General features: G+C 42.2%; 1 protein-coding gene across 4 annotated transcripts in view; it reads left to right on the forward strand.

Moving 5' to 3' along the window:
* SLC22A23 (solute carrier family 22 member 23) overlaps positions 1-26,790 on the forward strand; it is a 190,660-nt gene that overhangs the window by 112,765 nt on the left and 51,105 nt on the right. For all 4 annotated transcript variants that reach the window (XM_006022193.3, XM_025202391.1, XM_025202389.1 and 1 more), the window contains exon 4: positions 18,576-18,744. In XM_006022193.3, coding sequence (XP_006022255.1) covers positions 18,576-18,744 — 169 coding nt within the window. The remainder of the gene's footprint in view (positions 1-18,575; positions 18,745-26,790) is intronic.

Raw genomic sequence — 26,790 nt, forward strand, 5'->3', positions numbered from 1 at the left:
CCTTCTTTATGTATGTGTATCAGGGTTTTTTGTGGATTTTTGCTGACTGAGTAATAGAGCCTCTGTGAAAATGTTGCTTTTACAGCAGCATCAAATTTAAACATCTGGCTAAATTAAAGCCTGCAGCTGGCATAAATATCTTCAAATGGGAGGTTAACAGTTAATTGAGATGCTGCTTATTAGCTGATAACCCTTTTTTCCACATTTTACTGTGATTTATCTAAAAGTCAAGGTTTATTAAAATCAAAGAATAACAAAGAGATACAGGAAAGGAAAAGCCTCACAGTGCTAAGGTCCTCTTAGAAGCACACGGTTATAATGGTTAAAGTCAAGTGCTTCTATTTTTAGCCCTTAAAACAGACTGAGATTTGGAATGATGGTCTTCTGTAGCTCTCTTGAGACCCAATTTATTTATCTGCAAGCCCTGTTGACTCTTGTGTGAGCTCCAGGCTTGCAAGAAAGACAGATACTAGTGCTTTATATAAGGGAAAAAATGGTGATCAATTCTTGTGTCCTGTCAGGAATGATTAATATGACTATGTCACTTTATGATGTTAACCCTCTCTTGCTGATGTCAAAAGCCACCTTCTGCCTTGTAGCTAATATTTTTATAGTCTATCTTCGGAGCTGGAGCTGAACTAAGGTGCGCTCTTCCCGTCCTAGTGCCTGGCTTTGTAGAGGGAGCTTTAGTAGTTTTGAACTTTAGCATATTGGTTAGTTTGGTCAGACTATTCAGGAAAAGCAGCAGGTCTGCAGACTTTTAAGGCCAGAAGGATTATTGTGGTATTTTTGTCTGACCCCCTTGATAAGGCAAGCCAAAGAATTCCCACCCCCGCTTTTTCATTCAGCCTCAACACTTTTGGTCCAATGGTTTGCCCTCATGAGTCAGTCCTGCCTGAGGCCTGCAGAGCTGCTTGCTTCATTGTCTACAGATAATGGAAACTAAAAAGAAAAGCCATAAAACTGCTTAACATTAGATTCCTAGGTTGACACTATGTTTGTGGACTACCTTTGTTTAGAAGGTTTTTAGCAATTTGTCTTCTGTTTTTGCAGGACTCCAAAATTCAGTTTAGTTTTTAAAACATTGCTTCTCCGTTTATTTTTTGGCCCTGAAGTAAAAATGTATCCCAATTATAAAGTACTCTCTGAAGCTTTATCCTTCACTGAACAAACATCAGATTCAGATGCAAACTGTTCTCTGGCACCATTTTTTTGCATGTCTATCATAGCTGAAGGGTTTACAGCATTCTTGAATGTCTTTAATCTTTAGTTTTTTCTCCTTTTGATTAGAAACATCACTCAGTGAGATAGATGAACTACTCATGTTTTCCCTGCCTCTATAAACTTTATGTGAAAAATAGGGGAACATTAATCAAAAAATACAGTATCTTCACTGCTTCCTCTTTTGAATTTTTTTTTTTTAGTGTAGTTGCCCTAGATTTAATTATTTTTGTTAGTGGCATTTAAAGTGAAATGAATACCCTTTAAATACAAGTGATTAACTAGTGTCTTGGTAAAATTGGGCGTTCCTTTGCTTCCTGAATGGACTCTAAGCAGCACTTACCTAAATGTCAAGTGAAGCTACATGCAGAAAGTTTCTGCTGAGACATACAGCCAGGCTGAGCTCAAACAAAATCTGAAATGGGCCTAAAAATTGCTGCTGATCCTTGCCATTTGACCCATATTTCTGCTTCTGTTAACTCAGCTTAAATTGTAAAATGTTATTCTTGCCAAAAATACCATCAGACAAATTGCAAAGAATTGGTTCCTCTCTGGTTGACTTCTTGAATCTTACTTAGCTTGTGTGTTAACTTAAGACTTGAGCATTTTATGAGGGAAAAAAAGATTTAAGGGAATGTTGGGAAGAGTAATTTAGAATATTCTGGGTGCATTGCCATGTACTTAATTCATTATGGTATGTGCCAACCTTTTTGTGCATGTGAATGGACAGGACTGATTTCTATATTTGCATCAATCTCCGAATACCCAAGGTTGTTAGAAGTGTGTAAGAATCTATGAGTTTCCTCTGGCCTGGAAAGCTTTTTCTTTATTTTGTGATTATAAATGTTAGTCAAACGTAATGCATTGAGTGATAGTAGCATGGACCCTCTGTAACTGTGGGCTTGCTTTACCTGAATGCCAGGGCTTCTATAAGTACTTATGGTTGCCGTTGTCAGAGGTTCTGAGAACATGAACAATTCTCATGAGTGTTTCCCCCTTAATTCCCCTGTAAGAGATGACAGTACTACCTTATTTCAGAAACATAGGGCAGATTAAATGGCATGTCGAAGGGCACACAGGAAACCTGCGGCTGAGCTAATAATTGAACCCATGTCTTTCTGATGCGCCAGTGCCATTCCTTACCCTCTCCCCCTCTTCTTCCTCTCCCAGATGATTCCATTGCAGGTCAAAGGCCTGGACTTTTTGAGTTTGTGCATATGTGAGAAGCAATGTAAAGATCATGTTGCTGTTGTGATACAGTACGTATGACTACTCTGACTTAAAATCCTGAAAATGGCATGATTATTAATTACACTTTTTCTTTGGTGTAATTGATGTTTGTCTACACCGTAACAGATCACACCATGGAGACCCTAAAAAAAATTAAATTATTCTTAACAATGGTCTTTAGTCATGATTGTAATTTGGAGTCTATGATTGTATCAAGAAATACTTGACAATTAGGAAGAAGGATTGTAGCCACAACAGCTTTTTTACCACTGTACAATTCATGTATTTTACGACTGTACAATTCATATTTTATACTTCCTTCAGCTAAGATTGCATGATCTGTGCAAGGTTTTTTAAGCTTTGAAATCAGAATGAGACCAGTAAGGGTTTTTTTTCTTAATGCAGCTGGACACTTTCCAAAAAGCTCCAGTTTCCCTTTAAGTCTAGGCTGTTAATTACTTCAACACTTCACTCTGGTTTTGTTGAGGACAGACCAATAAATGCTACCTTAAGAATCTTTAAATAAAAACATTGCCATTTATAGAGACAGACATTGCTAGCAAAAAATGAAGGTCTTCTGTAGAAAGATTAGTTGTGCAAAGTGAGTGCTGTATTACCCAGATATACTTGCTAACATCCAGCAAGGAAGTATATTAAAGCCATGTGATATTTCAGTACATATTTACTTTAAACCAATAGAAAATTGTGGGATTTGCACCATCTGTGAAAGAGGCTGACATAGCTTTTAGTGACAGATTGATACAACAGTAGTCCTTTATCCTTTGAAAACAATGTGCATTTCTTCTGGGCTTTGTATTTGAGCAACTGGATAGTATGTTTAGGGCCAAGTCTAAGAAAATTACAAAAACTGATAGAGGATGTTAGAGTTTTTAAATTGATTACATGTTTCTTGTCGGGAAAGGGAATAAATATATGATACCTTTTGCCAGAGGTATCATACTTACTTGAGTAGCTACTTCTTCAGAACTCTTGTCCAAGCAAGGTTTTTCCACTTACTTTGCTTCTGCTATTGAATTATATTTACCTGCTGTCTCTTGCCATAATGGTAGGCCATTGTTCTTCAGGTGGTTGCACAGGTGTTTAATTTTATGAATTATAATATCTCTTATTGGACCAACTATATAATTGTGGGAGTTGTTCCAGTAAAAGATACCACCAAAAAAATCTTGCTTCTCATGTATTCCCCAGTTACAACAATACTCCGACTCCCCTGTAACTTTATACATGCAGGTCAGTAGCATGGAGATCTTGGATTTTGGTTGTGCCTGCAGACAATGTGTAACCCATGGAGATCTTGCACCAGAAGGCCTCAGACAGGAATTGAATGTGGTATAGACAGGGATTGAATGTGGTGTTGAAGTCGCTGACCTGACAAAAATGGCTGTAACTGAAATATGTTTTTAAGTGTATGGACATAAACAATAGATCAGTCATAGCAATGGCTAGAACATGGTACATTGGTTTCCAGCTTCCTCATCCAGCTCCTAAAAAATGTTTATGAAACCTCAACTTCTAACATAGCTCTGGGTGTTTCCTGGCCAGAAAATACTGATTTTTGCCTCGTTGTTTCCTAATGGAAACCAATCTAATTTCATTGTTTGGGTTCCAAATCACCATTGCAGGCATAAGTGCAGTAAGTCAGAAAGACCGGCTAACTGAATCAGTTACCTCCTTCCAAAGTTCTAATTTTATAACCCTTGATCTCCAGGATGCAGACAACCTGGAGAGGGTCGAAAGAAGAGCCATTCACCTGATTAGAGGCCTGCAGGGAAGGCCCTACAAGGAAAGGCTGAGGGACCTTAACCTCTTCAGCATCTCAAAGAGAAGGTTGAGAGGGGACCTTGTGGTGGCGTACAAATTAATAAGGGGAGAGCAACATGAAGTAGGCGACAATCTGTTCACCAGGGCACCCCCTGGAATGATGAGGAACAATGGCCATAAGCTACTAGAGAGACGATTCAGGCTGGACATTAGGAAAAAGTTCTTCATGGTCAGGGTTGCCAGAATCTGGAATGGGCTCCCAAGGGAGGTGGTACTCGCCTCATCCTTGGGGGTCTTCAAGAAGAAACTGGACAGGCACCCGGCTGGGTTCACATGACCCCAGGGTTGGTGTTTCTTTTCTTGCCTGCCAGGGGTAGGGGGTCGGACTAGATGGCCCACTGAGGTCCCTTCAGACTCTGTGAATCTGCCAGTTGGATCCTTGTTGTCAACACAGGTGTAAGAGTCTGTCAGCATGGATCCATTTGCACAGTTAAGATCTACATTCGGTATGGATGAAAATGCTGGATATTGTTTTGCAGAAAAGTATGAAGAAAAATTGCACTGCATCTTTGGGAAAGTTTTTGTTTTCTAGATGTTCCAGAAAACTACATTTTTTACCTTTTAGAGATAAAAAAAAAAAATTAAAAGCTATCGTCAAACTTGGGCATCATCAAAATAGAATATTCCATGTTTAGCTGGAAATTTGACCTTATTTACACAGAAAGAAAGCCTTGAGTAAAATAGCCTAACAACGTTTCTATATAACTTTTTTTTTTTCTTTATAGTAAGTCTGGCTTCCTAAAAATGTTATAGTCATTCCAGCAGTCCTGAGACCCAGCACAGACTCCATGTTGCTGAGCACTTGAAAAATTCAGAGTAGTAGATAGCTCCTGCTCTATGGGGCTTATTATCTAAATCAACATTTCTCAACCCATGGGTCACAACCCAAAAGTAGGTTGCAAGAATATATGGAAGGGTCATGAACAAACTAAAAAATGGATCAACAAACTTTAAAAATGGATTCTTCTTTAAAGGACAAAAATGTGGGAAACTGTGGGTTTCTTCTTGCAGGCTGGCAGAGTTCCAGTCTATGCAGGGGCTGCAGGGATTGGGAGGCGGGCAGTCAGGGAGGGGGTGCCACGTGCATGTGCGCATGCACACATGCACGTGGCAACCAGGCAGTGTGGACAGTAGCCCCTGCAGCTCCCTGCAGGTAAGTCTATGGGGGGAGTGGGGGAGGGAGCGAGGTCATAAATGACGTGCTGGGGGTGGGGAGGGGGAGCACACAGGTAAACTGCCCACCACCTCACTTCCTCTCTGGGGTAGAGCCATGGCCTGAGGGGAACAGCGGCTGGGCCATGGCGGTAGGGTACATGCATGGCCCAGTGCGTGAGTGGCTGGTGGCAGGAGAAGGTGAGGACAGCACAGCCCCTCCATCCACCCTCCATCCATTACTCCTCCTACTGCTTGCAGCATGGCTGGCATGGCTGGAAGGCGCCAGCCCCGTTCCCGCCTTCGCTGCACAAATCTGGGAAAGCATGTGCCCCCCCCCCTCCCCCCCATGCATCCACCCCCTGACCCCACGCTGCAGGGCTGGAGTCTTGGGGCAAGGGACAGTGTGTCAGGAGTGAGGAGTACCAACAGGGATGCGGGGGCTGTAGGTTGGAAGTGAAGGGCACTGCCAGGGCCAAAGGGCTGTTTTCTACTAAAACAATTTCCTGGGTCAGGACTAGCCGTTGATGCTTACAATTGAGCTGTGGTACAAAAAAGGTTAGCAACCACTGAGCTAAATAATAGGAATAAAACTTAGAGATCTATAATTAAGAGAAGTTTTAATTTCATTTCAAATGTTAAAAGCCTGTAATGCTAATTATAACAAACCTTTTGTTCTCTGGGTGTGGATATTGTCTGGAAATATCAGTCAGTCAGAAAGTGCTTCTTTGCATTGAATTTCTCTCCAGAGAAACAGTGTTTTCTTGTGTGTTTCCACAGATGCATTAACCAGCAAATAAGAGGTTGCTGAAAAATAGAAAGGTAGAAAATATCATCTGTACTTGTCAGCTTTTTGTCAAACTCCTATTGACTGGTATTTTCTAATCAGCTTTTTTAGCAAAGTTACATTGTCTCATTTTACTATTACCCAGCCTTAAATTTTGACATGAAATGGTTATGGGGAGGCAGAAGCAAATGACTGTTTTCCCCTCTGTCTTTTGTCATAAAACTACAACCTTTATTTTGCAGCCTAGTCCCTTTTTGGTTTTTTTGTAATTTACCTACAAATTCTTCAGTACATAACTGTTTAGTAATTCTAGTGGGATGTTCTTAAAGGCAGAAGTGTACCCGTTAATGTGAAAAGTAATTTATGAGTGGCAGTGTGAACACTGAATGCACGCTGATGGTAGCAACCGACCTAATAGCTGGCTATGTCTACATTTCTCAAGTTCAATTTTCATAGCTTTTAGGACAAGTCTATCCAGAGTGCATGACATGAATCTTTAAAATAAGTATGCTCCAGGGGCCAAATGTGTGACAGCCTTTTACAATCATGTTTACTAAATGCTTTCTTTTAAATTGCTGAGATAGCCTGACTGCGCTGGATGTGCACTCAGGCTGTGTTGCACATTAGCATGACCTCTTCCTGAAGCTGACAGGCTGGTGATTTCTCTCCTTTTGCAGTGGTTGTTGGGCATTAGTGTGACACGCACATTTTTCTTAATAATTATACGTGGAGTTATAAGGCATTTGAAGGTAAAGTGTTAGAAATAATTGCAAAAATTCAAAAATCTGTAAAACGTGAACAAAATAATTTTTTTCTGTTTGCTGTTAAATCAACATTGACAAGAACAAGGCCCTTCTTGGGTTGTTCTTGTCTTATACACTGGTGATTCTTGACTATTATACTATATTTGTATACTATAGCATCCTGTAGTACCTTAGGGTGCTATGAGACCCTTTTAAGGGTTGGCATCTGATGAAGTAAGTTTTAGCCCACAAAAGCTTGTGTTTTATATATAATCATATTTAGTTAGCCTATAAAGGTGCACATCTTCCTTGCCTTTGACTTCAGACTGATATAGCTGTCTCCCTTCTTTAAGGATGCCACACAATATTAGCACTGTTAGATGCATAGATACCTATACATGATTCATTAAATAAACTCAGAGATTTCAAATAGGATTCCATAGTGTCAAAACCATTCTGGCCTGCTATAGTCTTCCTGAGTTTTTAGCCAAACCTAAGTAAAAATTAAGTGTTGGCATTTTCTAAGGGGTGCCTTGAGTCTAAAAAGGTTGAGAACCACTGTAATGCACAGTCCTGTAGTCAGGAAACTCTTATTCAGGCCACAGGATAATCTCTGGAACAGAGACAGAATACTTGATTTCAATCTAGGGAGTGCTTCAGAAAAGTACACATAAAGGCTATCCATTTCGAGGTCTCTTCCGTGCTTATCTTTCTTGTTGATAAGCCGAATAGCAGAACAGTTCAAGGCTCCCCTTGTCTGATTGCTGCCAGTAATATGCAGTCCCACTGGGAAAAGACTGGAATCAAAAGCCTGATGTTTATTCACTTGTTCATTTGGATGAGACAGAAATTTGGAAGTGGGTTCTGCCATGCAAGTGTAGAATCACTGCTTAGAGACATTTAGGATGCATGAGTTGTCTCTTTGGAGAGGATGGTTCTGGAGCCCTGCTGATGGAGATGAAGACCGCCCCCCTTCCCTATGCCATGCTTATGTCAATTAGTTGGTTGGAAATGCTTAACAGACCTGAAACAAGATGCTATGGCTTTGTTCATACCTTTTGAAGATGTGTCTTTCTGTTTCTTCCCAACCCCTTTCCCCCATTAAAATGTGGTGGAAGTGAAGGCAATGGTAACTGCAATTTTCAAATGGCACTTGCTGTGTGTGTGCATGCACACATGCTTACAAGGTTGCTATGCTTTCTGTAACGCAGTGACTGTAATGTAGTGACTATAATGCCAATGCAATTCTGAATCCAATGTGCTTCAAATGAACTAGCCTGCCAGCTGTAAAGGAAACAGTTGCTCCACTGGTGCCTCTTCCATGGGTTAGGGATGGGTGGGTATTGACTATTCCCTTTTGTAGCCTGTGCCGTAATGTTTTGCTGTCAGGGGGATGAGCCATTGTGGTGGAGCTGGCAGTTGAGCTGCAGGTGTGTGAGATTTGGGCAGTTGACTTTGGGAGCAAGGAAAGAAGCAGCCACTTTTAATTTAATGTTCAGATATTGGAGGATGGTGGGGGGCATGGGTGTATAGGAAAGCAAAGATATCAGTATAGTGACAAATGAATGTGGAGCAGGGCAGAGACCTGAAATGGGAAAAGGTGTAAAGTAGGGGTGTCAAATCCATCAGCTTTACAGACTGGATAAGTGGCGTGGGGCTGGTCCACAAGCCAGAGCAGGCCTGCAGACTGGCCCCACATACTGGATCCAGTTCATAGGACTGATCCAGTACAAACATTGCATGCCCCAGCCCTGGCCCCACATGCATCATGCACCAGACTGGCTTCACATACCGTGTGCAGCATGTGCCAAACGGGCCCCTTGTGCAGCATCTAAGGTCAGTCTGAGACGCTATGCATGCAATGTATAGAGCATGCTACAATTTTCTAGGTCAGAGCTGCCCAAATGCTGGCCCATGGGCTGTATGCAGGCTGCAAGGAATTAATTTGCAGCCCCTGGGCTCCCATCCAGTTGCCACTCCCCCCCGGCCCCCAAACACATGGTACAGGTGAGATGGGTGCCTGCATGGCAAGCGGCCCAGGGGTCCTGTGATTTGCACTGTTGTGGCCTGTGCAGCATGCAGTCCCCACTGGTACAGCCCACAGGGTATGCTGCCCCTGACTTTAGAAGTTGGACAACCCTGTTTTGTGTGACAAAGGCCTCACTGGGAAAATTCAACAGAGGGCAGAGGGGCTTAGGAAGGGAGTAGGCTGGGATATACTCTAGCACCCATTTTAGTATTATCCTGTGACTTGCATACAAAATGGCTATACTGAATTGGATCCAGTTTTGGGTGTGAGACACCTGATTAGGTAGAAACAGCTGGGATAGTTATCTGCAACCCTCCAGTCATCCACCAATAAAGGGACCTGTCTGGAGCCAACTAGACTAGAACCCCTATTGACCCAGACTTCAAAAATGCCTGAAGAAATGATTTAATGTGCATCAGAACCATTAATTATATACAAGTTATAGGCAGGTATATGCATAAGAAGCTGTGCTGCATAGGGAACAACTTTGGAAGATAACTTCATTACATGTGGAGGTATTTCAGAATAACTTCTGTTCCTCTGCGCTGTTTAGAGAACTTTGAAAAGTAAACCTATGTCTATTATTCAGTCATTGAGAGTTTTTAGTCTATTACTGCTTCCTCTATTTGACAAAGGATTGGATTTCTCTTTTCTTTCATTCTGTCTCTGTCTCTTTTGTTTACATGGCTTGGCTGATTGTCTGTGCATTGTAGTGTGTGTGATAACCTTTTCGTTCTGCAGACTGCATTTATCATTAATAAGCAGAAATTGCACCTGGTGCTTCCTTATTTGTTTTGGTGACAGCAGAGATGATCGAGAGAGAATGCTCTTTGTCTTAACTCATCCAGGAGTGAATACAGACTCAGCCTGTGTCATTGCAAGCAAGCTGAATCAGAGCTGTGCAGACAGAGAGAAGAGGTAAATTTAGCGCACAAGTGAGGCTTGCAGCACTTGGAAATTTGTGTCTAATAACCATCTGGAAATTTGGGTATTTATCCAGAAACCTTGAGTCTGCAGAAGTGATGTGAAAATCAATTTATTTTTAGTCTTTTTTGTGAGCTCTTAAATGTATTAATTATTATTTCTATTGCAGTAGTGTCAAGAGAAACCCATCCAGCTACATGCCCCTTTACAACCCGTCCAACATGTAGCACTGTATCATTATCACACTGTTGGGTGTGATGTGCTTGCCCCAGTATGCATATAATTTAAATGGGCTAAACAGACAGAGGGTGGAGGGAGGCATAGAGCCCTAATCCTGCTTGAACTAGCTCCTCCAAACCCACCAACTGATCCCTCCTCTTCTTGCTCCAGTGTATAAAATAATCCAGTGACAAAACTAGGATTAGTTGCTAGGTGATCTGACTTCCAGTCCCCTAGCCTAATCAAACAAGAAGCACAGCTAGACATTGTAGCACAATTCAGATTCTGATCCCACAGTCCTAAATTTAGAAAGGACCTCAAGGGTCATCTAGTCCAAATGTCTGCACAGATGCAGATTTTCCTGTTCCTAAACCATTCCAGATGGACGTTTCTCTGGTTGTTCTGTTCCTCCATAGACAGAATTCAAATGCACCAAAAGAGGGGGAAAGATATGATTTAGTCATCAGTAGGGAATCTTTCATTCTCGCAGGGAGATAAGAGATCATTTTGTATGTTTAACTTGGCATCTGACTGTCTGGGCATTGTTTAGAAATATGGGAGGCAGAAGAGGTATGCAAGAAACAGCAAGCACCATAAATGTTTTTCATAGATTTCATAGACATTAGGGCTGGAAGGGACCTCAGAAGACCAACAAGTCCAGCCCCCTGCCCAAAGGGCAGGAAGTCAGCTGGGGTCATAGGATCCCAGCAAGATAAGCATCCAGTTTGCTCTTGAAGGTGTTCAATGTAGGCGCTTGAACCACCTCCGGTGGTAGGCTGTTCCAGACTTTGGGGGCTCGGACAGTAAAGAAATTCTTCCTTATGTCCAGCCTGAAACGATCTTGTAGTAGTTTATGACCGTTCGACCTAGTCATCATCCCTAGGGGCGCTCTGGTGAACAAACGCTCCCCCAGATACTGGTGGTCACCCCTGATAAACTTATAGGTGGCCATCAGATCACCCCTGAGCCTGCGCTTTTCCAGGCTAAAGATATGAAAATTGGTTTTGAACCACAGAAATTTAGCTTTGTCTATCAGTGTAATATCTGAGCTGCTTCCCCATCAAATTGATAGTAAGTTATGTCTAGTGCAGGGGTGTCAAAGACACAGCCTATAGGCTGGATCTGGCCTACAGAGCCCCCTTATCTGGCCCCTAGGGCTGCCCCTCGGTGTCATAGTTGAATGACATAGCACACACAGGACCCAGGATGCATGCTGCTTTGGCGCCTGCTCAGACTGGTCCAGAATGTGAGCTGTGCGGCGTGCCTACTCCAAGATTTGAGCCGTATGTGGTGCCCACTTCAGCTGGTCTGGGACACAAACTAAACATGGCACCCACTCTGGCTGGTCCTGGACTTGAACCATACGCAATGCAGGTTTCAGACTGGCTGGAGTAGACACTGGATTCAATATGGGGGGGATGGTGGTGAGGGGGTGGTCCAGGGGCCTGATAGACCAGCCCCATACCATTTATCTGGCTTATGGACCGTTCCCATCCCAGAGTTTGACGACTTCATCCAGCTTCTCTTCCTTCAGGAGTACAAACTGAGCCTTGATTTTGAGTCTCTTTGTTTGCTTAACTGGGCTGATACGTTTTTGAATGTCTTTAATTGAAAGGGTGGTTAGAAGGGAGTGGCAGACACCTGGATGACATGGAAGAAAAACCAAAAAGAATTTAGCCATGTTTCTTAAAGACCAGACCGGATTAATGGCTTCCTGGCTTGGGGTGAAAAGTAGGGACATTGATCCTTAAAGAGAAGTTTGTTCAACCCACGTAGCCTTTTCTGCTCTTTGTGCAGCACTTCATAAACAAGTTGCAACTTCAGTCAGTACATTCACTATTCAGACCTGTGCAAACACCTTGTGATAACAAATGTCAGCCTTTGGGTTGTTAGCAAATACCCAAAAGCAAACAGTTTGGTATTGGTGGTTACTGCTCTATACGTAACTAGTATGTAAATGTACTGAGAAGGGGGGAGATGTGATTGGGCTGCCAGGCTTTTAATTTATCCAAAGAGAGGAGATGACCTAGCTGGGTTAGAGAGTTTGTAGGGCATTTGAAACCTACAAACCCCTAAGATGTGTTGAAGAAAACAGTTGTTTTTGCTATCCCTGATTATCTCAAAGAAATTTCCCTCTTGTAATCTGCGTGATATTTCCCTTGCTGCAGGCAGCCTGTCATTGCCGTCTCTTCTCTATTTGTAGACATTTTTTGACAATTCCAGTGCCTACAAACGTCTTATAAGAGAGGATAGTTTTGATTTGTAGTGAGGCTGAATTACTGTGAATGTTACCTTGGAGCAGCCTCGCTGAATGTGTATAGGTGCCCTTGGTTCCTCTCTTTCTACTGCAGCCTATGGAGCCCATGATTTTACAGTTTTCTGTATCTCAAAGTACTGCCAGCAAACACCAGTCTCAAGCCCCGGTGACTCACTTTTGTGCCATATTTAGCACAAATGATGCATCAGCTTGAATAGTATCAGTGGTCACTTGGCATCCTTCTTGTACAGGGGTGGGCAAATATTTTGGGCAGAGGGCTGCTTACTGAGTTTTGGCAAGCCATCGAGGGCTGCGTGACAGGCAGCGAGGGGCAGATAAATATTAATTTTCTACACTTTTTAGGGGCCCCGCAGGCTGGATAGAATGGCTTGGCAGGCCGCATCTGGCCTGTGGGCCGCATTTTGCCCACCCCTGTTCTTGAGGCACCAGTCCTGAGGCACGTCGCGTCCTGTTCAGAATACTGCACGATGTTCTCAAGTCTTTCTCTCTCTCACATTGTAATAGTATATATTTTGTCAGTCATTTAGCAATATTTCTTTGGGTTTGCACTTCCATAAATTTTATCCTTGTTAGCAAGTTAGCTAAGGATGATGGATGATTTGTGTGTACAGGACAAGGCAGAGCCCCAGTGTCTCTTTAGCAAATAGCTTGCAAAAAACCCTATAAAAATGGAACCTTTCAAAGCTAGTGGCTCACTACAGAACCTTGAAACATTATATGCAAAAATTCACAAGCTCCTGATTACCTATTGATATACTCCAAATGCACATCTTGCTTTACTTTTCAAGCAGCAGCCAGTTTTGGGCTTCCCCTCCCTCCTCCAGCTTCCAGTTTCTGCTCCCACCCCAAGAGTGGGATGCAGCACAACCAGCAGAGCCAGGGAACCTGCAGTTCAGGATGCCCATATGTTGTGGTAGAGCATGGGAACCTGCAACTGGGGAGCTGAGGGGGAAGGCTTGGGCACCCACGCATGTGGTGCAGCAAAAGTGGGGCACCCATGTGGTATATGGTCCAGGATGCCCTTGGCTCGCACTATGGTGCAGCCCAAACAGCCCACAGTGATGCAGCCCATGGGGCACGTGGTCCCTCCCCGCTTTAGAAGCTGGACAGCTCTTCACTATATAATCATTATACATTGACTTTACTAATGATTTTTAGGTATTACTTTTTGTAGTGCAGTGGATTGTTCGTAAAACCACCCAGCAATTGTGACTTCTTTCTCTTTAGACTGTGGTAGTGGCAATGCACTTGCCTTTTTTTGCAGTTTTTAAGATAGCCTCCATAACTGTATAATGTGGATCTTGTTCAGCCAGGATGAATGAACTTCTGTGACCTTTTTTTTAAATGGAATGTTTTATTTTAAAGATTTGATTTTGGAAAGTAAAATTTATGTAATTTAAAACTTTAAAATGTAAATTTAAAGTGATGACTGGTCCTATGCTAAGGCCTAAACTGATTAAAATCTATTCGCAGGACTTAAATAAGAAAAGGATTCAGCAGTACATGTTTATTGAAGTTTTAGCGTCAAATTATGAAATTAATCACTAGCTAAATGTCTGGGATCAATATGTTGAAGTGTTAAAAGCCAGTAGTGTAATTACAGTGGAGCAACTGGGGCAGCTCTCCTCAAAGCCTGCTTGGGGGTGGGAGGGAGGAATGCAGAAGAATATCAGCTGCCACTGCAGCCACACAGTGGTAGCCAGGAGTGGCTGCTGCCCCCATGTGTCCTGCTGCCCCAGGAACCCAATTTCTTTGTTATACCTCTAGTTAAAGCAGCTTCTGACAGCTAGAGCTTCTTCTGCTGGTGGAAGGAGAATATTTTCTTTATTTCATTTTAATCATTTAGGTCAGTTCACAAACTGCTTCCCTACTAGTTTCTCAACTATGAATGAAGTGTTTCTTTTCTTCCAATTTATGAATAAATGCTAGATATTGGAAGATGAGAGCTGCTAGTTCTGAAATCTTGAAGGACAGAGCCACGAGGAACAATCAGTTTGCTCACTAGAGAGAATACTACTTTCTTCTTATATATCCTGCACTTTTAAGGTAGATTTATTTAACTAGTAACTTATTTTAAAATGTCATGTTTGGGTATTTATAATCTAGTTCTGAATTCTGTTCATTAGAACTTGACACGCAACCTACCTAGTTTAAAAAAAAAACTAAACATTAACATTCTTTTTACTGATTTTAAATTGTGATTAAAACTGAATCACAATTTAAAATCAGTAATTCATTTTTCTTGAGCCTGTGATTTTAAATTGCTCCAACTTAATCTAGCTTGCTTTCCATTTCCTAAAGGCTGTTTGCTTAGCACATAGAGTGCTGTGAGATTAAATGAAACCATGGCAAGAAAAGCGCACAGGAAATGTAAAGGATTGTGAGTTTCACTGTCCTGAATAAGAGAAGTAATTCCATCCTTCCAAAATCCTGCTCAGTACTTCAGAGTCTGAATATGACTTGCAAGGACTAACAAAACACATCACTGACTTCTTCATACAAAAGTATGCTTTGGTTGGAACTCGGATATTTAGTTTTCTCTCATGCAGTTTTGTTAACACAACTTTTGTCTTATCACAGACCTTGTTGTAATATGCAACAAGGACCAAATCATTAACAGCGTTTTAGAAAATCCCGAATTACTTATAGTACAATAAAGCAACCTACAACAATAGCCTTCAGATATTTTATTCATAAAGGCAGAACTAATGTGATTCCTAGTTCCAGGAATCCAAAATGCACCTATAATTGAACCTTTATCTGTTTAATAATGAAGAATTCCTGATCCACCTCAGGGGAGAAAGTATTGTCTAACCCTCTTGTGTAAGCCGCACCTTTGGAAGAGTCTGAGGAAAACCTGTAAAACCTACTAGTTCCTTAAGGACCTGGTTCAAGGTTTGTGTGCGACTTCACTGAAACTTAGGGACTTACAAAATTAGCATTTTGGATTAAAAAAAATACAGCCCTGAAATGTCCAAGCTTTGGCTCTTGTCAAAGCAAGATGACAATGATGTCAGAGGGAAGAAGGCTCTGTTCTCAAACTTACCTACAAACTTCAGTTGTCTCAACTGATCTACATGACTCTCTGGTAAGAGGAGGAGAAAGGTCAGACTAAAAAATGCTACAACTGTACTGAGTATAACAAGGAGGTTGATGTATGAAATGTACTTGGGGAAGTGGTTTGAGGAGATTAAATAAATGAAAGCAAGGGAAAGATATTGAAATGCCGTTCCTGAAATCCATAAATTAGTATGTTGGAAACTATTAAATTGAAAGACTTGAGTTTCAGCTCTTTATCATTTGGAACAGCTCTTAATGCAGTAGTAATCCTTTCTTGGCTTTATTTTTTTTAACAGCATTTCCAACATGGTTTCTCAGTGTGTTCTGCAACTCCCTATTCATTGTTTTTAATTGTCACTTGCAGTTCAAAAGCATGTAGCAGACATAGAAGCGAAATATTTCTTGTGAAATTATGCTGGAATGTGTATGTGCTTATTGTAAAAATCAGTTCCACTCGTGGTATACATATTGATTTTTGGATACAGTGTAGCCAAATTGCTGATCCACAGAGCTATTTAAGGACCTGCAGCATTCCTGTATGGACCCTGCACCTTACCATAGGGAATACTTCGGTATTCAGCAAATATTGAGGTTAATAATCTACAGTAATTGAAACATCTTCAAGGGCTGTCACTCAGTCCAGCTGATAAAATCTAATTAATCATCATTCTGGGATCATTTAGTATGTATGGAACAGAAAAAATGTTTTGGGGGTTGTTTTTTTTAAATAATTAGTCATTGTTTAATTTGCATATATGTCAAGAGACTCTACAGTGCTACTTAGTCAAAAGAATTGGTTTGGGCAATTCTTGGCTGTCTGGGAGAATGACTGGTTCCAGGATAAATTTACTGAGCATGGGATGAATCTGCTCTTGATCCTGCATTAGATATACCTGAGCCCACTTTGAGCCTGTGAACCCATGGAGTTTTATTTTGGTTGGAAGGGCTGCCAGTATGCATCACAACATAGGATCAGAACCTTAGGATGAGATATGGGGATGCTCACTATTAGCACAGCAAAGTTGGAGTTGCTTTGTTGATAAGATCAAGAATGGCGGCCAGCCATGGGTCTGCTGAAAACTTCTGTGCAGCACTTTGAGTCTTTTAAGATTGATTTCAGAGATATTTGGAAGTCATAGATTGATCTAGTGGTCTAGTTTATGTGCATCAGTAATGTCATATTTAATCGTTATTGAATTTCTGGTAATGTTACATGAGACTGAAGCTCATCCAGTAACCACAGAGATTTTTCATCTTCTCTTAAGAATTGGGCATAACTTGATTATACATATCATGTTCCAGCATTTGTTTTGCATCTGCTTACTTCTCTTGAGTTCTTTGGGGTTTTTTGTGAGATTAATAATTGCTACAGATACTACATCTATTATGCATCTGTGACTCAATTTTACTATTTGATGCATCTTTTTGACTTCATATAAAAGTTGTTCTTGTTTCAGTGAATTTTCATAGTTCATATTAATCCAAGATAAGGAACTAAAATACTGAATTTGGATGTCTAGTGCAAACTTTGTGTTTACAGTAATAAAATTACTCCTTGTTTTTAAGAATGGAGTACTGAAGTGCAAATGATTATGATTTTAAGTTTAAGGAAACAAAACAAAGCTACTTTCTCCTTGTTGAGTATGGAAACAAACTACACCTGACATCTTTGCACCAAAACAATGGAATCTATTAAATTCTGCATGTTTTATTATTAGGAATAATGCCATATGAATGGAATGGGAACTTTGTTTATTTTATTTTTCTAATTAAAGTGTAAAAGTCTTTTTGTTGCCACAGCAAGTATGTTTTAGCATTTTTCCCTTTTTGAAGCTGAACTGTGGTGCTTGTGGTGGAAAATGTTGACTATAGATACACTATAGATGCATTTTGTCCCTGATATTGGCTGGTGAGGTTCCAGTAAAACTGTGCCAGCTGTCAAAATATCTAACATTATACTGTATTTAATCCCCATCCCACCTAGAAGCTAGTCTCTGGTTAACCATTTAAAAACATGTTGCATTAGTAAATAGTTAGCAAAGCAAAACTGTGTAGTGAGTCATGCTAAAGGAGTAGTTGATCACTTCCCCCTTCCATTATATGGCATCTTAATTATTTAATAATAATTTTAGCAGTAAAACTGTGGGAGAGGAGTTCCAGCAGTCACAAAGAACAGTGTATCATGCTGAAATGCGTGCTTACTAGTCTAGATCTCTCTTCCCACTTGCAGATAAATTCTGTACAATTAGTATATTTGGGAGGATTATTATGCAGAAAGATTAATCCATGGGAGTAAGTGTAGGAAAATGGGAAATGTGGAATATAGCACTACTAGTTCTTGTTGGGGTGGCGAATCATCAACATCAAGTACAACTTTATGGTATATTCCAGTTTTCCTGCCACACTTAGGATTATTTTAAAAATTGGGTTTTGGGAGATGCGTCTTCACTTCTAAGTATGTAGCTCAAACCCAGAATTTTAAGAAGTTTAATTCACTTCATATAAGGTGGCTAAGGTGTCTGGTGGTGGGAATGACTGAGATGAGAGCAGACTTCAGTGAAGAGGAAAGGGAAGGGTCGAGGACAGGATAAGACAGATGGGAAGCTGCCTGAAAGTTGAGCAAGATTAGCTATCAGAAGCAGTTCAGAAACATTTAGTTTGAAACAAGATTTGAACAGCAGCATGGTGAATTTGTGGGCAAGTAGCTTTTCAAATTGTTCAGCGAGTTAGTTCCTGTGACATGCCGAGCATTCTCAACTTCTGTGGGAGTCCTGGACATCGAAGGTATTCAGTATCTCTGCATGGTGTTCTTGCAGGCCTGGATCCTAAGTCTTTGGGCCTCTTGCAGTCTTGTACTTGCCAAAAATAATTCTCCAATACAATACTTGCTTTTGGCGTAGGACTGAGTGAAATAATTTATAAAAGGAATATTATATTCTCTTTTTAAATAAAATGGAATAAATTGTGATTTATGGGAGTGCATTAACCCTAGGCCTGCAGTAAACTATTAATGAGAACTTCTGTCACTATTGATTTCTTTTCTCCCCTTGTATTGACCTTTTAAAATTTGCCTCTGTGTTGTTGTTTCAGGGATAGAGCTCTGTCCTCCTGGGCACCGGTTCATGATCACCATGGTGGCAAGCTTCATTGCAATGGCTGGGCAGTTCCTCATGCCAGGTCTGGCTGCCCTCTGCAGGGACTGGCAGGTTCTCCAAGCTGTCATCATCTGCCCTTTCTTGCTGATGCTGCTTTACTGGTAGTAAGTATTTCTGTCCTATTACTTGGGGATAAAAATGTGCATGCGCTCTGAGGAGGTGTATGGTACTGTCATGTTCCAGACCTGCTGGTCATCTGTAGTGGCCAGAAGAAATGTGGTATTTGGCCCCTGGGTTTTTTGCGTGCTTGTTTTTTACCTTCCTCTGAAGCACTGAATGTCAACCTTGGCTAGAGGCAAGAGTTTAGCTGGAATATGCTTGTGTTCCTGTCAGTACTTAAAAACTTCTCATGCACCTGGCTAGAGAGGCTCAACATCCAACTAATCATTAGATTTGGTTTCAGAAAGATTTCTTCCCCATGGTTAGATTGGCAAGGACTGTGAGTTTTTTAGCAATTCCCTGATCAATGGCTCACAATCTTCTTAGGATCATCTGAACATAACTTAACCTAACAGATATCTTTCCACTGCAGTAACCAAGGCAGTGACCTTGTGTCTCCTGATCTTTACCTGTGACTCATTATAGGGATTTTTACTTCTTTTCTAAATGAGCTGTTATGTGGTTGTGATGTGCAAATGGTGTTGGAGTGGATAATGTTACGAATCCTTTGGTCAGATTGTCACCTGTGAACTCAAGGACCTAGACTCTGATCCCAGTGGCCCCTTTCGGTCCTGTGTTCCCGGGCTTCAGAGGAGTGGGATATCTGGAAGGCCCACTTATTTGTTTTTTAGACACTGTAGAACTCTTTCTTTTGAAGTTATAAAAGCCCCACCCTCACCCCTATCCCTAGTGCATATACACATCTGAAATATAGCTTCAAAAAATGCAGTTCCTCCTTGTCTTCCAAATAGTAGAGCAGGGTTTGGAGGAAAAAGAAGAGTTCTGCTTTGCGTTGAAACTTATGCTACCTATTCTTCTCACCAGGCTAAAAAAAATGAGAAAAAAGGTAAGTTTTCACTAGAACAGGAGTTTTCAACCTTTTTTAATAAGTGTACCCCTGGCGGCCCCCTTTTTAGTAAGTGTACTGCAGTGGGGGGAGGGGAGGTGGCAAGCAGTTGGATGTGGAGCAGGGGCATGGTGAGTGGCGGAGTGGCAGCAGTGCAGCATCTGTGCGACCCTGCTCTTGCCCCACCCCAGCCCTGCTCCTGTGAGGCAGCAGCACTGAGTGGTGGTGCTTCATTCCCATTTTCTCCCACGTACCCCCTGGGACCTATGTGTACCCCCAGTTGACAACCCCTGCGCTAGAAGGATGGTTGCCACTGTGTCTCAGCCTTGGCCTCTGGAGAGCTGAGTTCCTAAAGTAGATTTTCCCCTCAAACTTGTACTGGGCTTCTTGCCTGTCCCCATCATTCTTTCTCTGGCCTTCTCTGAGAATAGGTCCCCTGGCAGATGTCAATATAATGGTGCAGTTGGGATCTGAGGAAATTGTCCCATCTCAGAAATCGGGCATCCAGCCTTGTCAGATGTGCGTAGCCAGATGCCTGACTTTCTGGGATGGCACATAACATTCCTTGGATTTCAGTCATACTTTTTCTAGATCCTCACTGGGTCACAGGGCTGCCCTGGTGGTTATTGACAGCTGATTGTTGGCATCAGACTCGGGAAAGCAGCAAGTCTAGAATTGGGACTGCACTGGCCAGGGCTGACACCCACCTGATTGTCCAGACCCAGTGCTGTCCCAGGGCTGATGCTGACAGCCCTAGATCTGGAGATGCGTGCCACGTTTAATTTAAGGTGACATATAAACCAAACACAAAGAGCTCCACATTATATGTGGCACATGGAAGCATGCCATTTTATGACACTAAGTTTGAGTATGTGGCATGTTGCAATTCATGGCGCAGTCAACACAGGATTTAAAGTTACGTCAGCATATGTTGATTAATGTGGGTATGTGGTAAGCCATTTACACAGCTCTCAATGAGTGGTACTCCTTGCTAGTTTTTAATTCAACCAGCTCTAGTCTGTATTGAAATCTCCATTGCCTGGTCTACACTAGACTTTCAGCATGTGTTTGGTTATCACATTACCTTTCTCCCAGTCTATTATTTTATTTTATTCCCTACCCTCCACCAGTTGTATTGGCTGTGCTTTAGAATATTGGTTCAGTCTCCAAACTGTGCGCATTCAGTCCCAGTACCATCCTCTCAAAAACTTTATCCAGTAGCATTTTATTGATCATTACAAAGTTAGATTAACTTGCACAATAGATTAAATAAGCCATCAAAACATACTTATGTGCAAATAGTACATTTTTCTTTTTGTAAATACTTAGTTGTCAGGATCTGATCCAATTCCTAAGGAAAGCTTGTTTGGTCGTAAGATCCTTTGCTGGCATTAACAGGAGTTGAAAATCTAACCTTTTATCCTAAATCAGAAAAAATCTTCATGGACTTGCTGCTGCCCAAATTCTGCTCTTGGGTATAGGATGGTAACTTGCACTGAAAATGGGAGGGATACCATGGAAAGAAGTCAAGGTTAGGAACTACTATACCATAAGTGATGTCACAGGACAGTGGTGGTAGATTTGTACATACCCCTCATTTGATTAGGTGGAATTCCTCTTCTGAAAGGCATGTACATGTTGCCAAACTATGTGCTCTTCCCCCTCAATTTGAGAGTAATTAATAATTAAGTATGCACCATGTGTGTATGTGCAAGGAGAAAGAGAATATTAAACTAGCATTTAATTATAATAAAAGAAAAGATGCCAACTGTCCTGCAGTGTAGCTGAAGTACCCACACTGGACCCAAAGCAATCTGTTAAACAGTGAAAAGTTGTGTGGCCCTTCATGTCAGCTCCCCCATATTTCTCCCTGTTCTGTTCATGTCCCTCCTTTGTTGCAAGAGTGCTGGTTACTCCTTCTCTATATCTGGGTCAGAACTGCTTCCATCTCTGTTCCTTATTCCCCCTACATTATGCACGAGGGCATTATAGTGTCAAGTCCTAAACAACTGGAGCCTTAAAGTAGGGACTGTTCGAAAGGGAGCAAAACAGAGCAGCTTTATCCAAGAGCGCAGGTCTGTGAGGCCTGTGATGATCAATGATTAAACTGTGGTGTCAGGACAGAGCCAGGAATCTAGGATATGTGCCTGATATGAGCAACACATACCTGAAAGCAGTTAGGGCCCTATCAAGTACAGACTTTTGGCACCCACTACAAAAAAGGCTCCTGTTTCAGGCCTCAAGGATACAGGAGGCGTTGTGTTTGTTCTCGTTCTCTTTAGTATCAGACGCTTCCTGCATATAGCTCTAATGAGGGCTTAAATGTACCAGTAATGAAAACAAACCAACCCCTTCACCTTAGTTAAAAGTGAAGGACTAGCTGGGTTAGTGTGAAATGTATGTGTGTTGTTGTTGGGGTGGATGTGGGGAAAGGATTTATTTTCTCCCTTCGTCACTTTAACAGCCTAGCTGTGGCTTTGAACTGATACTATAGTTAAGGACCATTGTAGTTTGGGCTTCAGTGGATTGCATGGGACAGCCTAAAATTTAGCATTTCCCCCTAAGCGCTGGAAAACTGTGATTTGACTAGAAATGGCCTGAAACAGCAGGAGAGAGGGAGGGAGGGTGGGCAGGGGGTGAGAAGGTGGGGGGAACTTAGCTGAAGTGCAGAAAAGACAGACAGCAGAGCCCTGGAAACATTGTGGAAGCCCCACGTATTTCCAGGGGCAGCCTAGTACAGCCTAAACCCCTGCCAGAGCTCAGCCAATCAGGTTGTTTGATTCCATGCTTTGGCAGAGAATTAAAAAGCCCTGCCCAGAGTGAAGCAGGTAAGCACCTCCTGCCGTAGGGGCTGCAGGCATAGGCATGCCCGGGTACCTGCCCTCACAGCCAGGTGTGGAGTGCATGGTGCCCTCGCCACAGGGGCTTCACTCCACCTGGCACAGCTCTCCTAAGCCCTGCTTTGCTTTGCTGTTGTTTATTAAAGTTTATTTAGTATGGTTTCAATAAGATTTGTAAGTGGTGAGCTTTACCTAAAATGTGTTTAATAAGTGGTGAGCTTTACTTCCTTAAAACAGCTGAAGAACAACCTGTGTGCTGCTGTTCAATGGTAATCAGCCCCATGGCGGGCTTTCTCAGCCAATCAGAGGTGTGGGAGAGTCTGCCCTGAAAAACACCTGAAATTGGCTCTGGCAAGCCTGCAGGCAACCCACTTTTCCCTCTGTGGGAACCTGAATTACACTGATCCATAGTCTGTTGTTGCATTGGTATAGATTCCTTGTGCCAAGAGCTTGCACTAATGCAGCGCATCTTGCAATGGTGCCAGCTTGCTCTGTTTTCCAACAAGGCCTGGCTTACTCCCAGATGCCTGTGGTACTCCAGCATGTTAATCATGGAAAGTGGAAAAGATTTTGAAATGCTGCTTCCCCATCCTCCCTTCCGTGTGCATTTCCTCTTCTCTGCTATTTTCTGTTTCATTTTCTTTTTTCTATCACTTTCTTCAACACTTCTACCTTGTAACATCTTTGGCCTTTCCCTCCTTGCTTGGATTTTTCTGTGGTTTCGGGGCTTTTTGTCTCCCCCCCCCCCCCCTTAATATTTCTCCTCTTCCCTTCCACCTCCTTGTACCCTGTTTTTAACAGGGAAACTGAAAACTGATCCAAATTCAAAGTTGTTCCTCTTCTACCTTTTTCATGGACAAAAGTTTTATGTCAACCAGCTGGCAGCATCCAGCTCAGCTTTAGGTGGTAGGAGATTCACCAATCAGTTTTCCTCAGCAGAAAGCCTTTTAAGTTCTTTACAAAGAGTACTCCAAAGGGAATGATCCTAATACAGGATGGGGGGGATGGGTAGAGACAAAAGCAGAAAGGTTGTCAATGCTAACAACTAATTTTCCCCCATCTGACTAGACGAAGAGGGGAGGCAATCATTTCTCAATAAAGTGGCATTTATAGAAAATGGACAATAGATTTCCTACTATATTTCGTGCCATATTAAGATCCTGGTGAAGCAGCATCTTACAGTAGTAGTCTTGTTCAAATTTAGGGTACTAAGAGGAGATAAAGCTGTAGGAAACCAAGAAGAGGCCTGAAATCACATTTCATTGCAAGCTTCTCTACTGTTTTGCTCTTTTTTGCTTTTGAATTTCCTGTCAAATGGCTTCATGTTTTGAGATCAACACTAGAAATACACGTGTGTGCATGCACACATACGAGTATGTTAGCTTGCATGGAGCCCCAATGTGAGTTCACACAACTAAAACAATAACAAGAAAAGCGCATTAAATATTAAAGCAGCATTTCTGCTTACTATGCTGTTGTTTAACAACCTGATTGGCTGAGGCAAAGCAATTAGGAAGTTTGTTTAAAAACCTCAAGCTGCTGATGGGGGCATTTTTTATCATAGAGATATACAGTATCTTCCATCATCTTTCCTGTGGTTGGTTGTCGTCCTGAGTAACTAGAACAATTAAAGGCTTTTTCTCTTTAGGCTTGTGCATTTTCAATGCTGGAAGTATACAAACACTGGGAGGGGGTGAGGAGGAAGAATAAGAGTCTCGCGCGCTCTCCTATTTTATCTCTGACAATAGCTGGATCAACATCTGCAAGGACCAAATTATGACCCTTGACTATGACAGTGGTCAAGCATTATAACAGACTACCTAGAAAAGTTCTGGATCTCCATCTCTGAACATTTTCAAGGACAGATTAGACAAACCCTTGGCTAGAATGGTTTGGTCAGGGATGACCTTGCCTTGAGCAAGGGGCTGGACTAGATGACCTCATGAGGTCTCATCCAGCCCTGGTTGTACAGGCTGGAGTCTACAGCCTGTCCGGCCTTTCAGAGATTCTTTTGGTGAGTCATATTACTTTCAGGGGAAGCACTCAGTTGTTCAGTTGTGGTAGGCCCAAGCCTATAGTTAGTCTGTGCACACAGAGTTCCTTTGACTTTGGTGATACCCCATGCAGGAGGCCACCTGTAACCACTTCTTCAATTGAACAATATGAAAGTAATAACAGTACATAGTTGGTAACAGCATTCATGGGGTGGGGACAGTCCTAACATTTGAAGCATTTAAAAAATGGAGCATTTCAGTCATGGACAGATGTACAGCCCATGGCAGCCCTCTCTCCCACTCCTGTTCCTCCCTGCTGAAGCAATTCAAAATTGCTGCGGCTGCTCTCCAGCAAAGGAGGGTAGGAATGACAGAAAGATGCAATGACTTGCAGCTCTGTTCCCTGTCAGACATAGTGGAGGAAGCAGAGTGGAGAAGCCCCTGGTCCTCCAGGGTCTGTGGCTCTTCACTCCCGTAATGGCACAGGGCATGAAGCCAATGTCAGTGAGTGCTCTCCTGCTCACTTTATCTCCACTGTCCTGGAATGTCCCTGCAATGTCCTCCAATCTCCCAGGTCCAGCAGGTGGGGAACTCCAGGAAAGCGCTCACTGTGGGGTGAGCACTCAAATGTAACAGGAAACTTTTCATTTTGAAGTGCTCTAAATAGTACCTGTTTCCTTGAGGGCTAGTTTTGGAGTGCTCCAAAGGGTATGGACATCTGTAGAGTTGTGCAGATGAACACATCCATAGAGGTGCTTCAGACATTACATCTGCCCCCGCCCTTAGATAGCAACTGGGTAAGTGACTCTTGCAGAAGGATTTGTGTACAAAAACTGAGGTCTGTGTGAGCGATGGAGGTTTTCACGTATTTGCCAGAGATGCCAGCAGTCTGTCAATACTGTATTTACTTGCATACCACATACACCCTTTCTCCCAAAAAATTACCCCTCCAAACTTGGGATGAATGTCTTAAGCAAGAAAACTGATTTCCACACCAGAATGGAGGAATAGGGGTGCTTGAATACCTGCTGGGGGCTGTGCTCCTTCAGCTGCGTGAAGGAGGGGCAGAGTCTACTCAACATCACTCACCTTCTTGTCACTCACCCTCTCCCTTCAGCTCCACCACTTGCAGTTTTAACCCTCTCCCAGCCACTGTCAAATTGGCAGTAGCTTTTGGCTGAGCAGCCCATTTGCCAACTATGAGACGGTTAAGCTTCTAGTGGTGGAGCTGCAGTGAGAAGTTGAATGATGCTGATGAGTTGTCTTCGCTGCTCCTCCATGTGGCCTAGGCATCCAGTCATGTTGCACCCATGCTCTGGCAAGTGAGATTGGGATGGGAGGTGGGGTGGAAAGGTCTTCATTCTGTCTTCCCAGAGCAAGGTGCATGTGTTTTTCAGCAGTGTGTGGTATGTGAGGAAACACAGTGATTCTAGCTCTCCCAGGTCTTATAATTCCATTTATGTTTCAGTATCCTGGCCAGTTCTGCTGTGGCAGCTGCTGAGTTGTGTACCCATTTCTTGGCTTGAGAATCTGAAGGATAGGAGGCCAGCTTAGCCTTCTCTTCTGTCCCATACATCTGCACTTTCCTCGGTTTTGTCCCTGCAGAGGAGACTAACATACAACATCTCTGTAAGAGTAGAGGAGTTACCACCTACTTGGTTTAAAAGTAATATCCACTGGCCAAGTTGTGCAGAGAGGAAAGCATGGTTGTAGGTACAAATCTGATTATTGGGTTTAGCCCAATTTCTAGCAAAGATGTAACCTGACTTCCATATATCATGACCCCCATTTTGTCCACAAAATGGGTATCTAATTTTAAACAGTTTGACCCTGACTACAGTACTCTTTTCCCTTTGTCCCTTCTGTCCAATTTTTGAATCCACTGTTGCCTCCCTTGTTCCTCTCCCTCTCTCCCCTATGTTCAACTACCTATTAATTTCTTTCTCCATTATTCACCTTTTCTGTTATCTTCTTAGCATTGAGGCTGCAATAGCTGGTGCTTTTCTCACCTTACACATAGGCGGTAACCGTTTTGGAGGAGAACCAGGTAGTAAGGTGACTCTGAGGCCTTCTCCCTGTTTTTTTAAGTCAGTGGAACTGCTGACAAACAGATAGATACATGTCTAAGTGTTCACAAGATCAGTTTCCCTTTATAAATGAGTTGAAAGTCTTGTTTTCATGACTTACTTTAATTATATAATTCAGAAAACATACCTGACTTATAATTGAGGGGTAGATGGCAATGTTTCCCATGCTTCAACCCTTCACGTTACCCTTTGTCTGCCCTTTGGCCACGCTCCTCAGGGCCTG

Source organism: Alligator sinensis, unplaced genomic scaffold (genome assembly GCF_000455745.1).
Source record: "Alligator sinensis unplaced genomic scaffold, ASM45574v1 scaffold579_1, whole genome shotgun sequence".
NCBI classification, from domain to species: domain Eukaryota; kingdom Metazoa; phylum Chordata; order Crocodylia; family Alligatoridae; genus Alligator; species Alligator sinensis.